General features: G+C 38.0%; 1 protein-coding gene across 8 annotated transcripts in view; it reads right to left on the bottom strand.

Annotated features, from left to right (window-relative positions):
* Positions 1 to 11483, bottom strand: part of MAP7D2 (MAP7 domain containing 2) — a 62514-nt gene that overhangs the window by 15885 nt on the left and 35146 nt on the right. For 4 of the 8 annotated variants that reach the window (XM_017728436.1, XM_017728437.1, XM_017728438.1 and 1 more), the window contains exons 4-9: positions 9739 to 9853; positions 8693 to 8791; positions 6625 to 6735; positions 5191 to 5313; positions 2221 to 2369; positions 1013 to 1140 (exon numbers count right to left, since the gene is read on the bottom strand). In XM_017728436.1, coding sequence (XP_017583925.1) covers positions 1013 to 1140; positions 2221 to 2369; positions 5191 to 5313; positions 6625 to 6735; positions 8693 to 8791; positions 9739 to 9853 — 725 coding nt within the window. Of the gene's footprint in view, positions 1 to 1012; positions 1141 to 2220; positions 2370 to 5190; positions 5314 to 6624; positions 6736 to 8692; positions 8792 to 9738; positions 9854 to 10039; positions 10301 to 11483 lie in introns of those variants that run through there. The other 4 variants (XM_017728439.1, XM_017728442.1, XM_017728440.1 and 1 more) reach the window with 4 other exon arrangements.

Below are 11483 nucleotides of genomic sequence, written 5' to 3'. Positions count from 1 at the left end.
GATGGTTTCCTTATGTTGTCTAACATCAGATTCACACACAAAATCATCCCCCACTAAAGGGCTATGCTCTCAGAGTTGAAACAGAAAAGGAACACCAGCTGGTTTTTCAGGCAGAAGAAATTTGTCAGAAAGGGGATCATCAAGCCTGGTTCAAAATACGGCCAGCTTCAGATTAAAAAAGATAAATAAATAAGACAATTTTCAAGACACAAGTGGGACCCACAAACAGGGTCCCAAAAAAACCCCAAACCAATCAACCAGCCAAAAAAATCAGGCAATTACTGTAGACCAGGACTACTTTAGCAAACTCCTACATTAGAGCCAGACTTAATACTCTGTTCTAAGAAACCTGTAAACCCATTTGCTTAGACTTGAGTTGCAAGCTGTGGTACACATAACACAGTTTTCAGCAAAAGACAATCAAGAAAAGCAAGTCAGTTGCCAGTAAGCCCAGATATGCTATAGGTCCATAGCTCTGCATTTAAAAAAAAAAAAAAAAAAAGAACAAAAAGCAACAAAACCACAGCAAACAAAACCTTTGCAAATGAGCAAAGGTTAAAACCAATGGTTTGGATGACACATAGGTAAGTGTATTTATGGGACCAGATGGTCATGCCAACAATAGGAAATGCATATATTAAATGCTGGAATTTCTAGTTAGTATTCATGATGAGTGCATTTCTTCACATTAGGCAGTTTCTTCAAAGTCAAACAAAAAAACCATATTTAAAAATACATGTGAAATAAAATTTCACATGAATTATGAAATGCACTATAGTCTCAAGACTGAGGAAAGGTAGAGGGAAGTGTCTCTAGTGGGCACTAACACAATACTACAGATATCAGATTTGTTATCTACACCTCTCTCTCCTCTCACCCATATGTGTGTATGTATAAGTAAAATTAACTAGATTTTATACAACACTTCAAAGGAAGTTCCTCAAGAATCTATGCCTTATTTACAGGTAATGAGAGGTTCACAGGTATTAGCTCACTAATGAGAAATGCATACTTAGGTGTTGCAGGTGATGCAGATCTTCTGGACATGGAAGCAGGAGAATCAGACCTTCTTAGAGGAGATCCCATACCAGATGATGAACCAGGTGTTGCAGGTCGCTTCTCCTTCTTTATCTTCTCCGTCTAGAAGCACAGTTCGTTTTAATTTTCATAGTTAGGATCAATAAATCAAAAATGCATTCGATTGTTTTATTAGCAAGATGGCATATAAAGAGATTTGTGTGACATACTTGCAAAATCTTCTTAAACAGCCGCCCACAACTGAGGTGCCATTAATAGTTCTTTATTTTACACAGACATAGCACACACCCACTCCTGTCTTGCACGGACAGAGCATGCCAAATTGCAGATAAATAATACCACATCAGAGCCTGTACAAGAGGCCTCTTGGGAGGAGTGGTGACACTGGGTGGAATCTTCAAAATCATCCATATGCCCCTGCTTAGACATGATCAGCAGTGCAATGAGGCACCTCACAGAAATGTTGCTGCATGCAACACTGAATCACACCTAAGACTGACATTACAGGAATCTTTCCTCCCAGCTTTGGTTCTCTCATTTGCAGCTAATTTAGATGGCATGAATTCCCCTATCATTAAGTATTACAAGATACAGGACTTTATGTGAATTTTACAGCCCTAACATAGATTTTTTTAGAGCATGCTTTAAACTGTGTAGACTCAGTGAAGGTGAGTGATTTGCCTTCTTTTTTGGAAACTACGGTGGATCGATAATGCATCTTTTAAGCAAACAGCATTAAAAATGTCCACAAAGAGAGTTAAAGCAATTGATGTAAAACAGAGGCATTATCAATACACTTAGAGAGTTTCTGAAATATATGAAGCTTGCTCATTAACTAGCAAGAGTGGACAGTCATACTCAGGGGGGAATTCTATTTGTCATCCTCATTCCCAGAAGTTACAAGCAAGTCCAAAACCATACACTTCAATGCCTCGGTTCTCTGAAAATAAGGGTGTTAGTGTTCCAGTACCAGCACTCAACACTGATTCCCAGGAGGAAGAAGATACTGAAATGCTCCTTAACAGGAGCACAAAGGCAACAGGTGTTGGCATGGCTTACTTCCCTACTGCTGTTTCTTATAGCAGGGAAAGCACTTCATTTGTATTCATGCAAAGGGAAAGATAACAAGCAGAAGCTGCATCAGTTTACCCAGCAGTGAAATCAAAACTATTACAAACTCACCTGAGTAACTTCAGCTGCAGGTGCCCCTTTCATGGCATTGGCAGCGGAGGGTGAAGTTGCCTTCTTCCTGTCGGTGCTTCGGGTGGGGGAAGGCTTGTAGGGAGATTTAAGAGGACTAGCTGGTGCTATACGAGGACAGATATGGAATACTAAAGAGTTATAGTACAATAGCAAGAGCAAAAGGGAGCACAGATAGAAGAAGTAAAGGAGGGGAGAAAACAGCACACTTTTATGTTACAATGTTCAAAGGTAGTTTCAAAGTGTTTTTTAGTGTTTCAAAATATCACATATAACGCATTCGAGATAATCCTATGTTTATTAAAAATGTCTCTACTGCAACACTTTACAAGATTTTAAAAAAATTATCTCTAAAATATTTCTCTCTTACTCATATACCTTTTGAATCACCTGACTAATACTGTGACTTTTTTCTTCTAAGAAGTCCAGCTGCCTTTGCATATGATAAAAAAGTAAGCAGATAATTCTAGCTGGGTGACTTTCGAAAACATACTGCAAAACAGGAAAGTTGACAGAAGCATAGGGAGTTTTGTTTTGTCTTTTTTAAAGCCTAACATGCAAAGGCTCTGAAATACCTTAATTACTTTCCCAAATAATACTTAATTAAAAAAACTAACAAAAAAATCCTCCAAACCTAAACTAAATGCTGCTGTAGGTATTTCAGTTATTGTTACTTGAGGGAGACATCAATTTGAGTGTGACATACACATTACAGCTTACAGGGCAAGTCTTTTTTTTTTATTTGCAATATGAACAGGATTTTTTTTAAATGGGATATTTTACTCTTGATTTTGCTCATATTGCCTTCTAAGATGAAACTTTCACATACATATAGAACAATCAACAGAGTATATGTTTTATCAATAAGACAGACACTAATTACAATCAAGTGATAGTGTTTCCTATCTTAGTCAACTAAAGCCAAGAAGGATATTGACTTTGAAAAAGTAGTAATTATGCACTAATGTAAAGAAAGTCACATTCCCAAATTTTTCTTGGAGGCAGCCCTAACAAGTTTTTTCTGAAGCCTTTTTGTATGCTTTAAAGTTTAGCTGGACCTTTGTATTCTTTGACCCACTTTCCAGCCAGTTGGCATAAGGTCACTGAATATTAAGAAAAATGTTTAGAAACTTAAAAGCTGACTAAGGGAAATATTTTTACTTCAACTGTTAAAAGAATTAATCATGTGTCCAGTAACAACTGTTTGCCTGACTACCTTGACTTGGAGTGACATTAATAATGTGTTGCTGTAGAGTCTGAATTTGAGGCTCCTCATTTCTAAGCTTATAGAAAATGCAGTACCAGAGCAATTTTGACCCCAGCATCATGACAGGAGGCACAATATGAGCTCTTGGAAAGGAAGAATCCTCTTCCCTGTTCAGGAAGCTACTTCTATGGTGAGAAGTACATAACAAATGGGAGATCTCCCTCAACTATTTTGCTGGCAATTACTGACAAAATGTCAATGGCCACTCTGAGATTGTTGTTTGCAATCTGTGCTACTGCCTGATTGCCTTGTGAGGAAATGACAAGAAGATGCTTGTTCAAAATGCTGTTCCCAAATTAGCTGCCCTGTTTCAGCTTAGTGAAAAAGCAGTTTGCAGAACAAATTGTAGCCCTGTCAGACATGCCAGTGTGTTAAAGATCCTGTGATAAAGAGAGATAAACCTGAGAGTTTACAAACAAAATAAATGAGCAAGGACAAAAGTCATCCTTACTAATTTCTTTGATATCAAATACAAGACAGAAAACATCATCCATAGGTGGCCTCAGCAATTCAGCTCAAAATCTAAGTAGAATGTACTGATCTAATTTTGACTTGGGTTTTGCTCACTCTTGGCAGCAGTTGGTCCCTGAGCAGTAAGCAAACTGGGAACTTTCTCAAGTACTATATGACAACATTTCTGCTTCCAGTAGAGGCTGCTTTTAATGCAGAAACAAGGCAAGCAATTTTAGAGGCATTCAATATCAATGTCCCTATGCACTGAACAGAGAAGTAATGCACAAGCAATTCATTTTTAAATAGCTTTGTACTAAAAGCACAGATGCAGAACCTAAGCCAATTTTAACCAAGATGTGTGAAAACACTCATCATAAAGATGATCAGTCTTTTATCATCTAAACAGTTTAATCCTGAAAAAGTGTTTCCTTTTGCAGACAGGCATTTGGGTGTGTGCTTTGCAGTGCTTTTTTGTTTGTTTGTTCTATTTAAAGTAAAAAGGGCTGTTAAACTTTTGTCTTGTTTCAGCCAATGCTATGACCAGGTATGCCTCTATAAGCAGAAACTACTCAAAGTCAGGCACTTCCAGGACTGGAAACATTATTTTTGTAGATGTTTGCAATATAATGGTTTTATTAGACTACCCTTTACACACAGGAATGGTAACTATCACCCCTTAAAGATCAATAATTTCTGGAACTGACACCTTCCTATCAATATTGTTCTTTCATATGTGTATGTACACCTATATATATATATATAGATATAAAAATACACACAGTCACACACAGGCAGAAAGATATTTAACAGCTAGGAACTGGAACCCTGGTAAAAATAATTAAGGCTCAATGGTGCACTGGGATTTTTGTTCTACGTACTATTTTGGGTATGACAGGGCTGACATTAATAAATCAATCAAAGCCTCCAAGAGTTGTCACATCCTTGTCTAAAAACATGTTTGTTAAACAAATATATTCATTTTTTTATAGTCTCCAGTTTTAATGTTTTTATTTTTTTTTTCTAAAACAGATATTCAGAACAGCAAAGACAAGAAAATGTCCTTTTCAAGGATTTTAAATAGACTGCTGTCTGAAACAACTTAGTTCATCATTGATTTTGTACTATCCTGTAAATTGTCATTTGTTTCATAGTACTCCATTTCTTTCAGCAGCTACACAAATGCAGCTAAAACATATCTCAATGGTTTCAAAGTGAGGAAGTCACATTTTTACCTGGAGTATTGTACTGCTCAGAAAGCATTAATGTACTTCTGCTTCTGGCTAAAGATGACTGTGTGGGAGTCAGCAGTCGAGAAACAATAAAGTTTTCCATTGGACTAAGATGCATGCGGTGAGCTGAAGGATGGGAGCAAATAAAATAAAATTTAAAATGCAAAGAAATAAAACAATGTTACATTAAAATAACTGAAATGAAATGATGAAATGATTAAATGAAATGACAAAAAAAACTTGAAGCTTTTGGTATTTAAAATATTTGAAGATAATTATCATTTCCTCTGGAAAAAACCTTCTAATTTCTCTATTAAGTTCCCCACCTGTACAATACATACAGTAAGGTTAAGATCGTGTTGTATTTTGGTTTTACTCAGAGGCATGTTCCATTCTGCAAAATGGTTACTTTCATGACTCAGCACGAAAAAGGTTTGTCTTCTTCCCCAGTAGGAAAGGTAAAACACTTGGAAGAACAGCGCAGCTGCTCACTAATGTGCCACCCATACAGGGGTTGCATTTAAAATCTGCCGTCTCACCATGTTACGTAACTCTTATTTATACAATATGCCTGCATTACTTCCTACTCCATAAATATAAGTGTCAACTATATAAGACATATTTATAGATGGTCCTATTACATGTATATATAGCCATCTGTCATAATACCCTCAAAGCTACTGATGAGCTTTCCTTAAGCAATTCAAAAATTTTTATTCATAATAAATTTACTTTCTCTTTTTCATTCTAGAAACAAGCCTTCATAGTAATTTATTTCAGTAAATATATATTTTTTTCCCATTAGACTTTAAAAAAAAAGGGGTAGAAGCAAAAAAAGCAGACACAAAATAAACCTAAAAAAATCCAAAGAGTTCACAGTGAGATAAAACCTTCAGTCCTCTTTGTAGTGTTTAGCAACCACTAATCCTACAAAATGATCATCTTTTGCAGAGTCTCTTGAGGATCAGAGTTTCATAAGAAATTAAAGGGCTCCACAACTCTGGTCACCAGATTGGAGTCTCCCAGGTGGCTCATCAGACGTACTCCTGCCTACGGTACATCCCATATCTACTGTCAAGCCACACCTCTGGTTTGCTTGTATTTCCTTATTTTGCTAGAAGGTCACAAGCAGTACAGATATAGGAAATTGCTGCAGTCGCAGCCTGTACTTACAGCCCTGTTTGCTGGAGTATCAAAAGTTGAAAAAGAATCAGTAAAAATCCCCCAGCATTTGTTGCTGGACTATGATTTCCAGCTCAGCAGGACAGCCTTGGGACAGGCTGCAGAACCAGGTTATTATATAATACAGAACCTTGCAGATGTTTGAGTTCCTTTGAATAACAGACATAAGCAAACCACAAAGCTACATGGACCAGAAAGAAGTGCTTTAAGCAGAAGGAGAGTTTATGCTGGCAGGAGACCAGCACATTCACTTGCCTCTGTCGGGGGAATGTGTTATGGCCGCTGTGGAGGACGAGAGGCGTTTACTGATTGGCGACTCCATTTGCTTTGGCAGATTCATTGTAGAAGCTGAAAGTTTGTCACACGCTGCAGAGAAACGCATTCAAGATATTTGTATTCACACCACAGTGTTGATAAACTCCAAAAATTAACCTTGCATTTGTACTTGTGGCCCTTGCCACTGATCATAGCACTGAATTAGGCATGAGGTGAGCTCTTTCTGAGCACTGAGGACCAGCACCCTATGACACATGCTTTGGCATGCAACTTTTCTGCTTGTGAATTTAAAATTCCAGTTTTCTAACAGCCTGTTTTTTATACTGACACTGGCAAATAATTATATATCAGGTCTGAATGAGTGAAGCTATTCTGATACGAGATACTTAATACCAGCACAAGCATAAAGTTACCCAAACAAAACGAACTGCACACATGACAACTCTGAACTCATCTTCATTCCCCCTCCCCTCTATCTTCAGTCTGGAAGAGCTGGGGATCACATCAGATATCACTCCAATAAGAAAATGAAATAACCAAAAGTTGTGCATCTGTATGAAACCCCACTCTTTTAATGACTGAGCTGGCATCAGCCATTTGTCTTTATCTTTTTGTGCTGGAGAAGAATTAAAAAAAAAAAAAATCAAAAAGACAACTCAGTTTTTTTGGTACATTTTTCTTCTGAAATACTATTTGACAAAGTCTGCTTGAGCAAAATATCCATTTCCTACTTTGGCATTTATTCAACTAAGTGAAAGAGAAATGCTACTCAAGTTATTACTACAGAGTACTAGTACATAATGATCACTGTATGATATTCAGAAGCTAAAAGCAGAGATGCTTTGTCCCCTATATTTGAATCTTATTTCTTTCAAAAGCAAAAATATTTTCAGCTAGAGACATGTATGTGGCCCTAATTCTGCACCTTCTAAGTTACTGCATTCCCTATTTTGTCCATCAAAATAGGGAATGCAGTAACTGTCTTAGTGGGGTTTCCAAGATTTTCCTCCATCTACTACAGTAAGCAATGCAATTCACTACATTTGCTTTTTTATAAAAGCACATATAATGCTGGTATGCTGCAAAACATTAGTTGCACGGACAAATACCTTTGGACATGAACAACAATCAGTAAAAAAAATTGAATCTGTTTGCACAGAAGTAATAGTTCTGTGAAATCATAAGCAGAACAACATTTACTGTGAATTCTGCAGGAGTAATACCAAGCCTAACTCCTCCTTTGGGGGACAGAAGGAACCTATTTCTCAAAAGCACAGGCTGTGTTTTCTTTTCAAAATGCCAAGTACATTTGCAATCAAGATTAGAAATCCTATATGCAATCCATTTGTAATTTTGGAGGACTCATCTACTTCAGAGTCCTTCTATGGGAATAATAATTAAAAAAAAAAAAAACAACCTACAAATAAAACCCCACCAAAAAAAAGATAACTGAATATAAAACATGATTGCTTAAATAAAGTCAACCGCTTGAGTTTGTTACAGATACCAGCTTGGCCAAAATTCGTTTCAGGAGGCTGAAAACATAACATGGCTGTTTATACCAAATTTACTTGTTCTTAAAATACTGCAGAAGGCCCTTGAAATGGAAAAAGAGGGCTATTTTGATGAAATGTGGTCTTCATAACACATTTTCTTACTGTGCAACTGAAATTTTTCTCAACAGCACCTCCATTAGAACTGTGCACACCCATTAGAACTGTCAAATATATGTGTAATTATAGACACACACAGAGGGCACCCACAGAATTAACAGTGAAGAGAATCTGAGTGGTAGAAGTCTACAGTTACTGAGAAAATTATGAAATGCCTCTATTGTGCTGGAATGTGAGGCATGCACTGCTCCACCATGGCAAAATTAAAAGGAAATTAAAAAGACACTGGTCTACATCACTAAGGGTAATGCCGTAGAGTACCAGACTGAAATGATAAGAAAACAGTGGTTAGGAAGAACAAGATCAGTGGATGGATTACAGTGATTAAAACAGTTATAAACGAGACACGATGGTACTGTGATTCTCTGAAATACCATTGAAGGAATCAGCAGGAGCAGTAGAGGTCACAGGGTCTGGAGGAAGGGTGTTGGCAGCTAAACCTAGAACAGGGGGTGGGGTATTTTCTGATTCACCTACACAGCAGAGAAATCAGAGCAAAAAGAGGTGAAAGAAATTACTGAATAAGTTGGGGGAGCTGGAATTAAGCATAAACTGCATCACAAAGAAAACCTGTTTCTTTCTCGAAGTATAAGAGACTTCTTTTACTATTATATATATTTGATTTCCTGGCTTTTTTAAATGACGTATCATGAAAACTATGATATGAAACAGAGTTTGCCTTTTTAAAGTTAAGTATACTTACACACTGTTTAAAAAGAGAGTAACTGTTATACTTCATCAACACACAAACATGGATATTTTTCCCTATAACATCAGTTTATTCAAACATGACAAATTTAAATAAATTGTATGATTTAAAAGAGAAAACATGCATCTTTCTGAAATACAAAAGCAGCACATTACTGATTATGTAATAAGAAGAATTTCCTCTGAAGCCAAAGCAAAAATAGCAGTAACAGAATGTATGTGGGGAAAAAACACAAACTATTTTAAACTGCACATGCTGCATAGTCATCTAGAAATTCCCATCAGGTTTTTAGAAGTACCAAACAAAAACAGATCATCTTTTGCAAGCCTTAGACAGCACTCAGTCCTTTGGTGAATATTAAATTTGCTAAATTTAATGCTAAATTTTATTTGTGTGCATGGGAAGACAATGTGGAAGAAGCTAAAAAGGGAGACAGTGCATCAATTTTAGTTTTAGCATTGAGCATCCTCCAAACAGATTCTGGTTACTCTATTAAAATGATCTGCATTCCTAAAGTTAGGAGGAACCTTTCTCCACAGAAGGTATTAGGCAGAGGAAGCCTGGCAAGCAATTACAAAGCACATATTCACACCCCAAGGCAGTAGCCCCTCCAGTACCACCCTAACTATAAACGCATCATACTTACTATCTCCACAATCTCATGCATTTTGCACTTGCAGATCTGCAATGCAGGCAGCCTATTTCACTTACCATCTCTGCCTCCTGAGCCTGCAGCCAGTGCTCCTCCCCACGACCATCGCTTCTGCTTCTGTTCCAGCTGCTGGCTGCGTTCGAGGGACCGGCGCATCATGGCTTCTAAACGTTCCTGGTAATATTGGTACAAACCCAGACACAAATCTCCATCAGTTCTTTGGGGGCTTCCTTCCCCCACCTTCCAAAACCATGCTAAAAATACACAGTCCCCCTGTTGCTCCACACAAGATGATTACAGGAGCTTGCTCGCAATAAAAGAAAAAGAACTGAATAAAGAAGGTATCAGCATGCTACCTACCTTCAGATATGCGTATCCTTTGTCTGCAAGCCACTGAGGTCACTACAGAGGCCTAAGTAAATAACACAGGTTGCATCACTGCCTAGCATCTGCTCCTGCTGGTGAGGCTGCTGCTGTGCCCTGGACTTAATTTGTATAAGAATAATGCTCGACAAGCATTAACTCCTTCTTGTCTATGCAGACATCAGGATTTTTTCCCATCCCTTTCTGAGCACAGTTAAATTGCTGCAATGCCAGTGGCTCCACCTAGTCACTCGGATAAATGATCACTTCAAACCCAAAGTAGGTTACTTTGCAGGATGCCCGACTTATTTTTACAAAAACTCCCTCTTTTCTTCTATTATGTTCCTTGAGTCTAGGCATTTAAGATCTTCTGATTTCTTTTTCTTCTCTGTGTATTTTTTTTAGTGCATGCCTAGATCATACTGCTCCAAGATTTACCTTTTTTCCCCCCTGCCACCCCCATGTTCTTCTCCATGAGTTAGGATTTTCACAGGGGAAAGAATAAAATTAATTTTTTCCCTCCCCAAATCTTGCTCTACCTTTAACTTACAGCTAAGTATGGTCACTTTATTCCCTCTCCATCACCTCTTGACTCTCAAAGACCTCCACCGAGTTTCATTCCCACCTCCTCCCTCTGCTAGTTTCTCAGTGATTTATTGTTGTGGCAATGATCCCTGCACCTTTTCTTTTCCTCCTTTCAAGCAGATAAAATGTGGTTCTTCCCCACCCACAGCTCCATCATCTAACAGCCTCTTCCTTTCCTCCTCCCAGTACTTCATTCGCATCTGGCAACCTTCTCACCCTCACATTTCAGCAGCTCAACCCCTACTGTGAACGGTAAGTCCGCTCTTGCTGCCTCCAGCTCCTGCCTCAGTGAGTTTCAGCCCTCTGATCCTATTAGTATTTTTGGTGCTATTCCTTATTACCTTTGCTGTGTCCTTCTGGTCTCCTACTCTTATTCACTTCAAACTGGATCCTGCAGGCTTCTGTGATTACATCACACCCATTCTGATTTTTATCAATCCCCTGCTCTATCTTCCAATATCTTTTGGCAGCTCAGATAAATTGTGTGGAAAAACGTTCATACATCTCTTGGCCAGATTACTTTCTTTCACTGATTAACACCTTTGGTCTGGCTTTCCTGTTGCCCTTTCCTGAGATATTTTACAAAAAAATTTCAGTCTTTGTTCAAGTATGTCTCCTTCAGGCTCTGCACTGGTGTCAAGCCAGTTGTCTCTGATGGAGCTCCTTCAGCACATCAGACGCTAACATCAGGCACCTCCAGTAATCTCCATACTTTACATATTCCACACATACATGCACCTATAAACTTTGTCTTACCTTCCTGGGGTTCTGACCTTGGTCACTGACTTTCTATATTGCCAGATTCTCTCATCATCTTCTGGTTATCTACAATATACTTTAGCCTCTTCCATATCTT

The sequence above is a fragment of the Corvus brachyrhynchos genome, unplaced genomic scaffold, assembly GCF_000691975.1.
Source record: "Corvus brachyrhynchos isolate BGI_N302 unplaced genomic scaffold, ASM69197v1 scaffold11, whole genome shotgun sequence".
NCBI classification, from domain to species: Eukaryota; Metazoa; Chordata; class Aves; order Passeriformes; family Corvidae; genus Corvus; species Corvus brachyrhynchos.
This window is presented reverse-complemented; position numbering and strand designations above follow the sequence as displayed.